Genomic DNA, 16,369 nt, shown 5'->3' on the forward strand with positions numbered 1-16,369 from the left:
GCCCAGCCCTATCACAGAGTACAGAAATCCATCGATGGTGTAACAGTTTTATTTGACATTTGCACAATCAAGAAAACTTGTAAAATTGGACACAGTTTGACAACTAATAATGACAAATAGAAACAGTGATGGCTCATGAAATGCATTCCACAATGAAGCCTGTGGTTTTTAAAATGTTTTTTATTTTGTATTTGATTTCCACTCCCAAGGATGACCTATTTTCTTTGCAGCAGATCTTTCATATTGCATTAGAAGACTGATTGCTGTTAATAGGCTTAAGTCCTTATTTTTAGTTATCTGTTTTTCCCCACACATCTAATTCCAAAGTCATCCATAAACCAATCGATGTTCAAAAGAGAGTGGCAACACATCACAGGCGCAGCAGTGTGGAGCCAGCCTATATTGGAATAGTCATGAACTGCTGCGCTGGTGACCTGCAGAGGAAAATAATCGAGCCACTTCAAACGTTTGAATTAATGGTCACAATACCCAGATTGTAATAGGTTTTTTGGACAGCACAGTTTGGGGGGAAAAAAGGGGGGGACAGAGGGAATTTTATCTGCAGAAAAAACGAAAGACACACATCAGATGTCTTGCTGAGATGTTTGGATGTAAAGCTGGCACCCCGAGTAAGAACCGTCTGTTCTCACAAGGCCCGCCAACCGCACGTCTGCAGCATCCAGGCAAGGCCGAGAGAGGCCAGAGAGCCGCTGCTTTACTGAAGTACTTCATAGAAAGAGCCAACTGATCAAACGTGTCATTCTCTGAGAGTTTGAGAGCAGGTAGTAATGTTTCTGGAGGTAATACAGATGAAGGAAAGAACTCTGACCACGTAGCTTGAAAAAGTACATAGGCTTTCAGATATCCTCAAAAAAACGTGAACTTCAATCCACATTGGAAAGAGTGATCGTGCAGCTTTACAGAACTCCAAAACGTACATTTTTTAATTATTCTTTGACTCTGTTTCAAATTCCATAATCAATTTCAGTACGTTCCCCTTTCTCCTTATCCTTGTGGTCCCTGTGATTTATAATTAGGGGGCCTCCCAGAAGAAGCCCTCATAGCTTCTATTTCTGCATTCGAGCCAGGAGTCGCGGTAAAGCCCATGTCTCCTTTCACCCCTCCCTCTCCCAAGGCCAGACCCTGGGCCAAGATCCCGTCTGCTGGGCTCTCTCTCTGGACTGAACGCTGTGTCCAAGTCCTTGATCCGTGCAGTACTACTGCAGACTCTTGAGAAATACAATTTGTTTTCTTTTTAAAAATGAGAAAAGAGTGCTGACTTTTGTTTGACTGATTTAAACAACTGATGAGCTGTCTTTTTGTAAGTGGGTGTCTTTTTAATAAGATTGCAAAAAATCATTTGTGAAAACAATCTGTTTAACCAGGCAGGACTACGGTCTCTTGAGTTCCTGTAATTTCTTTGAACTCTATATCATCTTGTCAGCAAAAGCCATTCTTTCTCACGCCCAACTAGACTAATTAAGGTGCCTTTTCAAAGTGAAGTGACATCTATTTCTCTGCATAAAGCCACAAATTTGTCTCTGTCTGTGAATATGTGAAAAAGCCCATTGTGCCTGGGCTGACAGAGGACTTTACACTCCCTCTGTTACCCTGGAAACATTTTAAGAGGTGAAGGGGAGGACAGCCAAAGAGGAGATCATCTTGGCCTAAATCTGCAGGTAAATCCTCTCTGAGGCAGGCCAATTTCAACAGTTTTACCATTAAAACATAACTCCTCAGAGAGGAATGCAAAGAATCAGCAAAGTCTGGCAAATTCCTGACCTATTTATCTAATAAATTCTCATTTGTTTTTGCTCTTCACTATTGCCCCCAGGCTGAGTTCAACATCTTGCATGAGCTCAGGGTTTAAGTGTGGGAGTATGTTTCCAAAATCAATAAATACTTAAACTTTCAACGAAGAAAGTTCTTACCTCAAGGATGCAGGTCCCAAGAGCTGTGTTCTCCATGATGGACACGTTGTAGAAGTTTCTCTCAAAAACAGGCTCGTTGTCGTTAATATCCTGAAGTACAATGTTTACCACAGCAGTGGAGGAGAGCGGTGGTTTCCCTCCATCAGTCGCCACCACAGTTATACTGGGATTAGGGTTCTTTTCATAATCCAGCTGTGTGAGAGTGGTGATAATCCCAGTTACTGAGTCTATACTGAACCAGTCCGAGTACGCACCTTGGTCTTGCAGGATGCTGTAGTTAATGTCCCCATTGGGTCCCTGGTCTTTGTCTCGAGCCGTCACCTGTAACACAAAGCTCCCTGGAAACACCACCTCAGGGATGACCTGCCTGTACACTGGCTGGTCAAACAGAGGAGGGTTGTCATTGACGTCAGTCACCTGGATTACAAAGGATGACTCGGCTCTGAGAGGAGGCGTGCCCGAGTCTGTTGCCATCACCCTCAGCTCGTAGGTGTCTCTCTCCTCCCGGTCGAGTATCTGGTCCACACAGATCAGATATATGATGCTATCCTTGGTGGTCAGGGCGAATTTTCCATCTCCACCCTCTAGTGACACATTGACATTTGCATACTCGCCGTAGTCTGGATCGGTGACTGAAATCCTGGCAACATACTGGCCTGGCTGTGCGCCTTCAGAGATCCTTGGAGATCCATCCTCACTGAGGAAGATGATAGTCATGGTGGGCTGGTTGTCATTGTAGTCTCTCACATGGATCGTAACGAAGGCATTCGTCACCTCTGGTTGAGTTGCGTTGTCCTGAGCCTGGACCACCAGCTCGTGGACTCGCCTCATCTCAAAGTCAAGCGGCTTATTGAGTGTAATCACGCCTGTACGGGAGTCGATGACAAAGTAGTGGTCTGGATCGCTTTGTCTGCGGTTGATTTCATACAAAACCATTCCATTGTCTCCATCATCGGCATCTGTGGCAAACACCTGCAGGATGTTGCTTCCTGGGTGGAGGTTTTCAGATATTATAGCATGGTAGCGGCTCTGGTTAAAAACAGGAGCGTTGTCATTGATGTCTTGTACTGTAATATCTAAAGTTATCTGATCAGTCCTCTTGGGAGAACCACCATCAAAGGCCTCCAGAGATAAAGTATAGGTGGATCTTTTCTCTCTGTCTAGAATGGCATTGACCACCAAGTCCAGATAGAGGACCTCATTGCTTCCCCTCCTTGTCTCCAAGGTGAAAGCCTGGCCAACATTTCCATCCTTGATGAGATAACCCTGTGTGGTGAGCTGGCCTTTATCTGCATCAACAGCTGGGTCGAGAGGAAACCTGGTGCCGATGGCTGTCTGCTCAGGGATTTTAAAGGTGGCCCGTTTTTTGGGGAACGCCGGAGCATGGTCATTTATGTCATTCACCTTGATAGTCACCTCCACTGTCACACCCGTCATGGTAACTGCGATGAAATTGTACCTATCCCGAAGTTCCCTGTCCAGAACCTTAGCAGTTTTAATAATCCCTGTGCTCTCATCTATGTCCAAATCAGTGCCCACACCTGTGCCTTCATGGTCTGAGATGAAGAACAGGGATGCAGTGACGCCAGGGGGAAGTCCGGCACTAATGTCACCCACAATGGTGCCTGCTGGCTGTTCCTCATCCAGCTGCAGCTCAAGAGTCCCGAGGACGACGGATGAATGGACCGTTACAAGCTCCAAGACCACATACACCATTAGCGCTATTCTTCTGTTCCACCAACCTGAAGGGTCCATTATAGACTTCCCAAAACCCTTGGCAGCTGTCTTCATTTTGGCTCCTTCTTTTTAAACCTGGAGACACACAAAGAGGAAAAGCTGAGAAATATCAAAACCTGACAGCTGCAGAAACTAAAAAAGGTGTATTATTTCAGAGTCAAAATACAGAGTTACTTAGTTAAAGAAAAATAAGTATATGCCTTAAACACTTTCCCACATGTTTTACGGGCTCTGCTCCCAACCACAGCACCTACAATATAACCTGCACATAAAATTTTCCTTCACTCTTCGTTCACTTAATAATTCGACACCTTGTTCCCTTTACGTACCAGAAAGCTCTCCCCTGCAGAAGAAACTTCAAACCACAGGCCCGCAGCATACTGCCTCAGACATCTACGGCTGTAGATATTCAACTCTAATTACAAAGGTGCACGAATCACCCTCTGAGTGCTCGCTATAGCAGAACGCCTCATGCAAATCTGTGAGGTGGAGTCCTGGATGTAATATTAATGTGTGCCATCTCATGTTTTGAAACAACCTCCGAGCACCTTTTAAACATTCAAATAACCAAAAGCTAATATTAGTCTTATAGTACTTATAAAATTAACACGTTGAATGTAGAGTCCATGAGAAAATATTTAAATTTGAAAAGGAACAAGGGTGTTAGAATTTCTTGCATAAACAATAGGCCTGTTCTGGCAGTGTACCCACACCACAGCGGAGGATCTGTAACTGAGACTTAGAAACATTTGGAGCAGTGTGGAAATTGCTCAATAAGACTCTCACCATCTGCAGGATAATCCAAAACCACTGAGTGTCTGGCACACAAAAATAATAGTGTCTTTTTCATTAAATAATGAGGGTAGCTTCCAATTGTCTGTGGTTTGGGCTAACTACATGTAATTCATGCCTGTTTTGATGTGTCTGCAGAGTAAATATCTTTATTGCGAGGAAGTAAATACAAAAAGACTAAATAAATTTTAAGGAATTAGGTGTCAAGTTAAAGCTCTGCAAGGCTCCCCCTAGTGGTAACACAGGGCAACATTTACAAAACATCTGTGTGTCAGTAAGTGAGTCTGTGTGTACACGGTGCACTAAATGCCTCCCATGTGTGTCTGAATGCAGTGTGGTGATCTGTCTCAGCCGCGGTGGTGAAAGTGTGTTTGAGTGACGGAGCAGTACAGCAGAGTTGAAGGGCTCCATGCAGTCTACCTCTTCCTATTTTTCTGGCTCTGCAGCGTTGTAATTGAGGGCTGCTGGAAGCTGGCCATGAGCACACAAGATTTCAGGGCTAATTTCAGTCAGCCGTTATCAGGATCCCACAGGATCTCTGAGGATGATAACTTTACAGCTCAAGATAAACCTATAGTGAACAGTGACTAACCTTCAATGAAAACAACTGCTGTTACTGCTTCCTCTGGAGCAGAATTTGCCATCCATTCAGAATTCTTCACAGCGATCAGAACTATTGCAAGCGACAGTACTATAAAGGAAACCAGTACAAATCCACCATCACACACTATACTATGGGCTGCTTTGAGAGTGATGTTCTTAGCCAAAACATAAGCACATCCATGAAAATCATGACAGCTCTTGAACTTTAAAGCCTCACTTTTGATTTACTTTACTGCAACACTGGGGGATGCACTTCTAAAAAGCTTTTCTCCAAAGCACAAAGGATAGCTTTCCAAGGCCAGAATCTTTGTCCAAATGCCACAACTGAAATAATGCTCTCTCTGGTTGAGCTGCAGCGGAGGACCTCTCAGAGCGGAGTAACCTGATGGATATAGCAGACACAGTCGGGTAAGCTAATTGCACAATACCAGGTTAAGAGGAACATATGGTTTTGAAATATTCTGTCTGAAGTCAAAGTTTCTGAACTTTACAGCTAAGATATTATATAACAATAGTGTTCCACCTACCAAGGCCTCAATCACAGAGAGCTGCATGTCTGGAAGCAATGGCCAGTTAGCAGTGGAGATTTTAAAGAATTCATTCTATTCACATAAAGCACAGGGAGAGAAATCCAGAAAAACAGCGGTTAAGAAAAGGGGTAGACACATTATTGATACCAATATCTGGCATTTAGCCAGTCACCAGTTTCTGCAATTTATTTAATAATCAAAAAAGTGTATTTATCAAAAGGTGTGCCACTCCACTGCATGGTGAAGTAGCACTAGGGGTCAACTGATATGATTTTTTGGGACCGATACTGATTATTAGTTGCTCATGAAACCGATAACTTATATCTGAAACCAATATTCATTATAGCAAAAAATGAAATCTATTAATGAGAATTCTGAATTTGAACTGGTACAGATAAATAAGTCCAACAGTAATAAAGATGAGTTTTTACCTCTGGTGACTGTACACCTTTTACAATTCATATATGTATTCACCAATTATTCTAGGGCCCCCGATTTAAAAAAGCAGCAACACCACAGTCTAAAAATGTCCAAAAACAAGTATAAGCCAAAATCTTATGTAATAAAGTGTATTTTTGACAAACAACATATAGTCAATGTGAAAAAACACAACAGCATTTCATTATGATATATTGCACAACTGAATTACAACTACAGATATATTATTTCATCACTTAAATGTTACTGATAATTAAGATGTAAATCTTAATTAAATTAAACATAAATTTAAGAGTAGACTTTCATATCAATAATCTGAATCAGGTAGAAAGCTATTGACTAAGTCATCTATATGAATATTTTATATATCTTAAGCCACATTTATGGGCTGCATGGTGGCGCAGGGGTTAGTCCTGTTGCCTCACAGCAAGAAGGTTCTTGGTTCACTTCCTGGTCAGGGCCTTTCTATACGAGTAAGCATGTTCTCTCCATGCATACATGGGTTCTCTCTGGGTACTCTGGTTTCCTCCCATCACCAAAGACATACTTGTTAGGTTAACTGGTGACTCTAAATTGCCCTCAGGTGTAAATGTGAGTGTGCCTGGATGTCTGTCTCTATATGTCAGCTCTGCGATTGGTGACCAGCCCAGGGTGTACCCCATCTCTTGCCCAATGATAGCTGGGATAGGCTCCAGACCCCCAATGGGATAAGCAGTGTTGAAAATAGATGGAAAGCCACATTTTACCTTTTTTATTCTGGTAGAGTGATATGCATGAAGGACCAGTCAAGTACCTCCAATTTAAGCAATTCAGCAGCAGTTTCTCTCATCTCTATAACATTATCACAAACAGCTTCAGGGCATTTTAGCCCCATTACTGTTAACAGGGAACTGTAATATGTTTAGTGAAAGGAAAAAACACCAGTCTATCATTGTTTAGTCATCTTGTCCCTGCAGCACTGGCACTGCTGTACTTCTAAGAAACAACATCAGCTGCAGCTCAATACATTGTTTCAAACCCCATTGATTTACACTGAAGGCTAATGTTGGTGACGAAACAAAGTTCACTATTCAGGCAATTTCTGTGTTATAACTGTGAGACTGGACAGACTTGTAAATGTAGAAACTGGGTGAAGAACTGTGTTTTTTAGATATTTGGTGTGGAGGGTCATAGAGTTTTTAGGTTCAGCAACAACCACTGTATTTCTTTGTCACACATTGGAAACTACACTGCTTATATTACACACTGGGCTGCTGTGTTGATTGGCAAGAACTCCTGTGACGTCTTACCCAATCAGATAGTAGTGTGGGAGGGGCATTAAATGAGTCAGTGTGAGGGAAAACTGAGCCGGGGAAGACACAGATGCTGCAGAGCCAAAGTAGCAGACTTCTTAATTAATTTATCATATCAGTAATTGGTAGAATAAATACCAATGATTGGCAAAATGTAAAATATCAGCGCCGTTAATCTACCCCTTAGACCACACCACTGCCTGTACTGCCCACAACACTACCTGACTGTCCTGATGTCAGGGGCCTGGGTGCCACAGACACAGGGAGTGTACGGCATAATGTCTTGCTTCCTGCTGCTACAGTGTTGCTCTGTGCTGGTTGTCATGTTAACAGCACTAGTGCTAAAATATGTATTTTCCTTAAGTTCTTAGTTTTATTTTTGACACTTACGTACATTTTCTTGTCATAACAATTGCACACCGATTCCAAATTGGCTCTCAGTCTCATGCACTACTAATAATAGGTATCAATATTGGCCCTGAATTAATAATTGCTAGTGATTGGAAGCTTTTGCATTTTGTAAGCCTCTCCGACTGTAGTTTGGACTTAAACTATGACCTGACATCACTGTCCTAAATCATGTTGAGTCCCCTCTGCCTTAAGTAAAACCTTGATGAAGAGTGTGCTAATCTGTCGCAAATGATGCAGGATTATGCCAACATGCACCCACAGAACAAAGACTCAATTTTTATTTTCACATTTTAAATCCTGATATAATCTTTTCTACTAAAAACCAGCCCATACTGTATGTGTAACGCATATTTATGTACACTGCAATAGGCAGTAACTAGTTTTGACCCACTTTCTTTTGAAATTCTCTGAATCAAGTCAACCAACAAAGTCCAAGGTTTGCAGGATTTACATGCAGAATGAAACCTCTGTTTGAATTCTGGGTACTTTGCTAGCATGACTGGAATCAGCATCAAATCCCTGGCAGCCATGAGTGGCGAGAACATCAGGGCTGCTTTTCTGCCTCTGCACTGTGCTCTACATCATGTTTGGAGAAACGTTATAGATATTCACCTTTCACAATGGTTTAAACAAGATTTATTTATTTTCAGATTTCACATTTCTGTTAATTTGTCTTTATTACAAGATCAAGACAAGCAGCCAGGCTTTTGGTTTGGAAAAACCCATAACTGACAATACATCTGCATAAACACTACTGCTGCCTCCGTCCATGAGCCAATACCGACATTTCACAGATCAGTGCCAAACCTCTCATGAAACATAAATATGATTTTTAAGAGATATTTTTATACATCATAATTAATGCTGTGGATGTACCACAGCTCAAACTTGCCAAAATAAACAACATCACTCAATCTGAGATGACTTGGGGATATCATAAAATTGTCAAATACTAGTCTTAGGCTAATATTTCAAACTATAACCAGACCTGATATTCAAGATAGCCTCCTGTGAGTTGAATCAGATGCTTTTTTTCAAAGTGGAGTATCTGATCATAAGGAGAAAAATCTAAATACAGATACAAATCTACCCAGTCATCATAAACATGATCCTAAATACACTACCTCATCTGCATTATTTTAATTAGCCAAACCATTTCACCACCTTACACATGTGACATCTTTCGTGACCCATTCTTAAATTAGCTTTTTATTCCATGCCGTGATTCCAGCTAATTCAAAGAAAACTTCTGTGGTTTCACTAACATGCCATGCTGCCTGAGGCTCAATGGAGCTGTAATGGAAACCACAGAGGGAGCTGTGGATTGACTGGACATGAGGATGACAGGCTTAGCACAAAGCAAACTAAAAATCTCTGAGTGTTTGCCAGGCTATTCCCGCTTTTAACTTCCATGTTTCAGTGCCCTGTATTTGTCTTCCAAACACAAATCAATTGGCTTTTTATGAGACGAGGACAAACAGCACAGACATCAGACACAGAGCCTTAATGAACATGATTGGGAAGGATTGATTTCTTTTCACAATGAGATAAAGGTTACCAGGGAATCGTCTCTTTCCCACAGCAAGAGCAGCATGGGTTTATCCAGCTGTTTGTCTAAGATGTTCCAGATAAAAAACACACACACCTTGTGCTTTGAAGATGACACCATCTGATATACTAGTGGTTGCATCATTAAAAACACATGTGTGTCGAGTTACAGTAGCGGGGTAAAAGCAGAGTTAGGACAACATTACTGCAACGAGAGTCAAAGTTCAGCTCACGTTGCAGTAATGACATGTGTTTCCCAAAAGAACAGAGATATTTAAAAACTTGAGGCTATTCCGTGAAGTCTTCAGCTCCCAGCATGAATGTGGATTTTTAATCATAGGTGACACAGTTCAAATGAGAAAAACTCCAGAAACGACAGCCTTGACTTACTTATGATGACACTATAAGCAAATGACCAGAACTGAAGCACTGGAGTTTGCAGAAATGTGAGGCAGCAAGACACTTTCTGGGTGGTGCTGATGCTGCCATCCTGGGAGTTACATATTTTTTGTTTATTCATTCCTCTTTTGGGAGTCTGAAACTCTGTTTTCATCAACAACACATGCTTTGGAGACAGGACTGGTGAAATGATTACTTCATACACTGTTTTCAGGCTTTATGACACAATCCCTGGAATGTTATAAAAGCTGCGGAGGTCCACATTTTGGTTTTGCCCATAACAGCTGCTTTTTTTGTTTTGTTTTTCTCTCTCGTGTTAAGCTGAAAATTTTTAGTCATGCAAAGCTGATGGATTAGCTAGATTGCACGTCTGTCATTAGGCAGATCCATCTTGAAAAGCTTCAAGACGAAGTATTTGTGCCCAGTCTGATCAGCGTCATTTGAGGATAAGGAGGAAGTAGCAATGGGCAATGGTTTAGTTTTACTGCGAGCTGGTAAATAATGGCGACCATGAACAGGTACACTAGCAGCTTTATCAGAACTAGGCAAAAAGCAGCACTGTAAGCTTTTCTTAGTGGAAAGATGTTTATGTTTCTGTATCGACCAGCTTTGGAAAAGTTTGACTAACCAACTTGCTCCACTAATAGTGACCAACAATAACAGTTGCCTTTCAAGCTCATGTTATGTAGTTCATTTCCTGCTATGCATGCCCACTTTGTCATATGTTTTGTTGCTCTGATTGGCCTATGGTGACTGTGACAAGACCTTTGTCCAATAATCCTCCAAGGGTTTTCTTTTTTAAGGTTCTGCCTTCCTCAAACACCAACTATGAGCTGTTGCTCAGTTGGATGTAAAATAAATGTCATGCAATGGATAGGGGAAACATTCTATCTCAGATTCAGTTTCAGACAACTTTATTAATCACAGAAGGGCAATTCAGTTTTACAGTCTACAACCTAATTGTAAGGCTGGGTAATCTGCTGGGTTGCACGCTGTGGAGCGCTCCGTCTGACAACGTGGCGTGTAAATTTACAAAATTTTAACTTACACCTGTCTTGGCTCAATTCCCATACACCCCCTGCCCCTGCTACTTAGCTATATACCCCTAGGTTTTCATGTTATCCTCTAGGCACAGGGTGTCCCAATTTTTGTTGGAATGGAGGAGCACAGTGGAGTTCTAGGGGAGTTCCACATTGCCCTTCAAATGGAGATTTTTCAGAGGTACAATCCAAAATTGTTTTTAAAATGTCATTTACATGATCGAAATAAAGATATCAATCAATCAACCAATCAATCCAAACAAGTCTGAAAAATCTCCCAGAAGGCCTTGTGAATCAACAAAAAGATGGTTGCTCAAGAAACGTGCCTACAAATGTCAGTGGTTTAAAATTACAATACCAATGTAATATCTAATGTTGGTGTAACGCCTTCTTGATTTTCAACAAGCATTGTGATATACTACCTAGAATAGAAATGTCTGGTGTTGTCATCTAACACTTTCAGTGACTACTGAAGATGCATCAAGATGATGAAGGGTCATCCATTTCAAAGGGGAGGATTTCACAACTACCAACTCTGTTTCAAGTGGTGAGGGGGTACTGTAAAAAACACAAGACAGTCTGGCTGCAAACCGTTCATCTCTGACAGCCACTCTCACAGACAGTTCATCTCAGAATGGAAATACAGGCTAAAACTTTTTTGTTTTTTTAAAACGAGATCAAACTTCTTTTAGGGTTAGGGTAAGGGTTAAGGTAACTGTTAGGATACCAAAAAATAAAAACCTGACCACAAAACCTGATCATAAAATGTTGAATAAAGCCAAGTAAACAGTCTGCTTACAGGAAAAACGCTTGTCCTCATGAAAAAATTCTAATGTACCAAACATAGCTTAAGTAGCTCATAGCTGTGTAAGCTATGTAGATAATAGCACTATGTAGCTAAGATAGCTACAGCTAAGCTCACAGAGCATCTATGTATCTGAGTTATCTATGTAGCTAAGTTAGCTTTAGATACAATTGATACAGCTCAAGTTGCTAAATGCTGCTAGCTTAGCTATAGATAACAGAGCTATGTAGCTAATGTAGCCCAAGCTAATTCAGCTAAAGCTATCTCACAAAGCAGTTATGTAATATGTAGCTACCTAAGCTTTAGCTACATCTGCTAGAGATTATGTTGCTAAAGCTAACTTGGCTACAATGGCTTGTGTAGTAACATCAATTACATAGCAAGCATGGCTATGTGTGCTAACTTTAGCTAAAGCATGTAACTACTTCTAAAATTGGTCTACACATAATTATCCTGATTAGACTTCTGATCTTTCTCTCTGAGTTATTTATGAAACGTTTATTAGTTTGTATTGTTTGCAGTGTGGTTATTCCATGAATGAAACTGACTTTGTTTATGTATACAGCTGATTTTTTTCAACAAAAACTGGAAATATGTTACACTGGCAAATCAAGGCACTTCTTATCGGATATATATTGTGTCAGATGAACAGTCTGTGCGGCTGTCAGAAACGTACAGTCTGCAGCCAGACCTCCAGGGTAAAAGCAGAAATGAGACTGAACCTTAAAAGTGGAAGATATTAGAGCAATGCTGTGGGGTGGAGTAAGGCTGTCAGAAAATTTGATACCTCAATGTATTTTTGATGTCACGCTTTGAAAATTACACAACCTCTGTTAATGTAATCTTTAATAGTACTGAAATGTACCAGAACTTTAGAAACACATCTATTAAAGGCACATCGAGGAGGAATTATTCATCAAACATGAAAACTCCAGGGCACAGTCCAAACTGCACGAAACCATTGTCAGTGTTTCCAAAACAACTGTTGTGGGAACATGGGTAGATGAACAAAACCTTGACAATTTTAACAAAGGCTAAGAGACAGATACTCAAGTGCTCTGGTTAATTAGCTTCATTAAAACCTAATTGTGTCTGTATAAAATGAGCTATTCAGGCAGAAACTGGCAACCACAATGAAAACTGCACATGTGTGGAACTTAACAATTGCAGAGGTGGCACACATTTAGGTCTGCTGTTCCCCTAAAACTGAAGCCTGGTGGTGAGAAACGAAAGGAGGAGTCTGAGCTCCTTATTCAGCCTTAAGTTAAAAAAAGACTGCATAGTTACTAAGCTGCACCATGGCAACCATCACACTCACAGCTAAAGTGCGGGTGATGGAACCCAGCGGAGACTTAATTAATTTATTAATTGAGGGAAAGAAACACCCATTCACGGTCAATGAACACAAGTCTACACACAATAACTGTGCCGACATGTGGGTAATCATTTGGTATGTGCTGGACCGGAGTGAGAGGGGAGGCACAAAGGCTCAGCAGCGGCAGCAGCACTGGGGACAATCAAGTCACTCCATAGAGTGACCAATTTGAAAGGAATGTCTCAGAGGAGTTTAAAAAAGTGCGACATGACATGCTGTGAAAATATTTGTCTGCTCCTCAGAGATGAGCGCGTTCAGCTCAAAACCATCACTGCAGTCAGATTTTAAGCTGAAACTTGGACAACTGCATTTGTGAGGAGTTATTACTACCTTTAATATATATTTCTGAACGGATTTTGACTTTAATTTTTAAGTGTTATAACCCTGCAACTGTAAAACTGCAGCATACTTACTGCCAAAAAAGATGGAAACTGGTCTGCTGACAACGCAGCTAACGTCTTAAGTTTACACAGCCATCCTTTTCTAAGCTAGGAGTCAGGGAGTTAGCTGTGAAGTGTGGTGAACAAGTGACTTATAAGTGCACAGCTGGACTTAGTGGTGTATTTTGCAGCCTTTCTGTGACATGCTGTGATAGGCACTCACATTCATCTGTTGCTCCGCTGTATCGAAGAGAAGCCGAGTGTCCAGGTATCCAAATTCCTCTCAGTATTCCCTTATGAAGTTCAAAGTGATAGTTACATCCATGTCAGGACTCCAGAAACGTGTCCTTCACCAGTGTTTGCAGAGTCTGCTCCAGCTGCGCGCAAACTGCCCAAACCAATGTATTTCTCTCGGACGTCTCGCCTGCAAAAAGGACTCAGAATAAAACTTGAGAAACTTTTCTGTCGTCCTCCTCCAGTAAGCGGTAACTTCTCTGCATCCACTGTGTGCCTCTGCTGCAGCACGCTGACTGAAACCAAACAGTGCGGGGCCGAGCTGTGGACGTCCCTCTCCAAATCTAATTTATTCAACACGTGACGGACTGAAGGCTCCTGCTCCTCTCCTCCTCCTTCTCCTCCTCCTCCTGCTCCTTCTCGTCCTCAGTGCTGCTGCTGCTGCTGCCACAGGGAGACGCGCCGACTGCACAGAGGAGAGCCAGGTTATGCTGAACTTTGGTGCCACCATCCTCTGCAAAGGGGAAGTGTAGATCAGTAACAATTTGCTCGGCTCCACGTGGTTTATCACAGAGCTGCTTCGATGATTAAAATGACCTTGTGTAAGGTTAAAAAAGTTTGAGAGTCAAGAAAAGTTTTGGTGATTGTGCTTTTACCCAGGGGCGGTTTAATAAATTTGGAGGCCTTAGAGCAAAGAGCCCTTTTTCATTTTGTTCAAAGCAATCAATGAAAGTGAAGAAAATATTTAAGCATTTCTTTTCAAACGACAAAAGCACAGAACTATAAAACTAAAGTAATAAATACCCTTGTGTGAGTTAGCAGTGCTTGCTCTTTATGTGGGGTATAACTTAAATTAATATAATAATGTGAATTAATGTCTTTAAATCTCAATATCTAGAGATGTCAAGGGAAGGTGAAACTCATAGATATAAAAAATGTGCATATAATAGTTAAATTAGTTCCTCTGCAAAAAATGATCATTTTAAAATTCATTTGATGCCATTTTGTAGATGTGCTATTTCTTTTTAAATCTAACTTGCAATCATTCGCTTTTAAATTATGGCAAACACACTTGTCACATTATTCATCTAAAGTAATGAAATTATTTTTCCTCTATTTCTTACATTTGATTCACACCTCGTACCTTCAGGCACTGTTGCACCTGCAAATATAATAAATGTAATAATCTTACAAATGTAAAAAAAAAAAAAAAAACCTTTTCAGGAAGGTCAAAATCTCTGGCTTTTAAAAATATATAGTATTTTCCCACAATTTGATATGAACATGATAACTCAGGCCTTGTCTACAAGGAGATGATAAATGATATATTTCTCTTTCATTTTGAAAAAGTTTCCCATAAACACTAACCTGACACGCCAGATGGATTTGCTTCACACATCCACCTGGGAAAGCTTCAAAAGGAAACGTTTGAGAAAAGGCAGAGGCTTTGAAAAAAACTCAGAGTGTGATTGGGTGAACGTTCTGTCTGTCACATCTCTACGGGCCAATCAGAGCAACAAAACACGTGATGTAGCCGCCATCGAGCTGTGTGTGCGCAGCTACTGGGGAATAACACAAAACATGGCGGCTATAGACATGTAAGTACTCAACTTTTGTCGTTTTTGAAAAGTAAACAACTCACTGCTGTTCTTTGTTCTTTGTTCTTCTTTTAATGAAGAAATGTTGTCAAGTTCTGATAAAACTGGCGTTTTAGCAGCATCCACGCTAATCTCTTCCTCTATAACTGCACCAGCTCTTCTGCTACTTGTTCACATCACGACTCTGCTGCGCCTGAAAGTACTGCCCCTCGTCACTGATTGGTCCTGTCACTTTCTAACCGGGCCCAAACGGTTCAGATGGGAGCTTTGCAAGATGGAGTCACCAGTGAGAAACAAGGAAACAGGCGTATCCATCTGTTTTGCAAGGTTACATAAACACCAGATCATTTCAGGAAATGTCCACAAAAGCATGAAACCACTGAAAGGGACTGAAAACGCTCTAAATTATATATGCCAAGCCCATAAGTGGCGCTGTGACACTGCCACGGAAATGCACCATAAAAGAGAAGAAGATTACGGAAAACTGCCCAGAACTTTCTCCTGGTTGCCCTACTGGTTTTTCTCCGTGTTGGATTTAAGAAAATTTGTTGTATGTTGTTCTCGGTGGTGGTAAAGGAGCATCGGATTTTACTTTAAAGCCATAATAAGCTCAGTAGCTTCTGCAGCATGAACATAGCCTTGTAAACTGCCATAGTTGTTTTGGTTTGACATGCGCATGCGGCTTAAGTGGGCTATGCTATGTATGACGTAACTGTTTCAAGAAAGATGTGGTTGGCTGTCCACACGGAGGTGAAACTGTAAGGGCTTACAGATTTGTTCACTCTAGGACCTGGTTTCAAAAAGTAGCATTTACGGCCTCCCAAAACGTCGTTCCAGGTGCATGAAACGCCGATACCACAAAAAACTTTTGCGTAAACTCCTGAATTTGTCTTCGACAGCGCCTACATTTTTGTGACCACTGCTGCGTGATGTAGCCTTTTTACAACTGCTAGTGGGTTCATGTCATCTAAAGCTCAAGTCACAACCTCGTCATGGCAACTACTGGAAGTAGTTTTTAACTTGTTTTAATAGGGAGAGCCAGCACAGCTTATACTTATGAGTTTTGTTCATGTGCAAAAGAAGTTATGTTTTTGTTTAGCTTTCTGTTAACTGAAAAATTGCTTATATTTGGATCAGATAAACCCCCCTCTGATGGCTTAGTTCAAGAACAACGTGGATTTTGCAGAATTTTCCAAAATTAATATCAATCCTCTCCTTTTCCTGTTAAAATCGTCATGCTAAGAATTATGGCTCTA

General features: G+C 41.1%; 1 protein-coding gene across 1 annotated transcript in view; it reads right to left on the reverse strand.

Moving 5' to 3' along the window:
* Positions 1 to 13,812, reverse strand: part of LOC121523478 (protocadherin-16-like) — a 134,565-nt gene extending 120,753 nt beyond the window's left edge. The window contains exons 1-2 of the mRNA XM_041808390.1: positions 13,505 to 13,812; positions 1,932 to 3,743 (exon numbers count right to left, since the gene is read on the reverse strand). Coding sequence (XP_041664324.1) covers positions 1,932 to 3,722 — 1,791 coding nt within the window. The 5' untranslated portion in view covers positions 3,723 to 3,743; positions 13,505 to 13,812. The remainder of the gene's footprint in view (positions 1 to 1,931; positions 3,744 to 13,504) is intronic.
* Between the last annotated feature and the right edge of the window lie 2,557 nt (positions 13,813 to 16,369).

The sequence above is a fragment of the Cheilinus undulatus genome, linkage group 2 (assembly GCF_018320785.1).
Source record: "Cheilinus undulatus linkage group 2, ASM1832078v1, whole genome shotgun sequence".
Taxonomy (NCBI): Eukaryota; Metazoa; Chordata; class Actinopteri; order Labriformes; family Labridae; genus Cheilinus; species Cheilinus undulatus.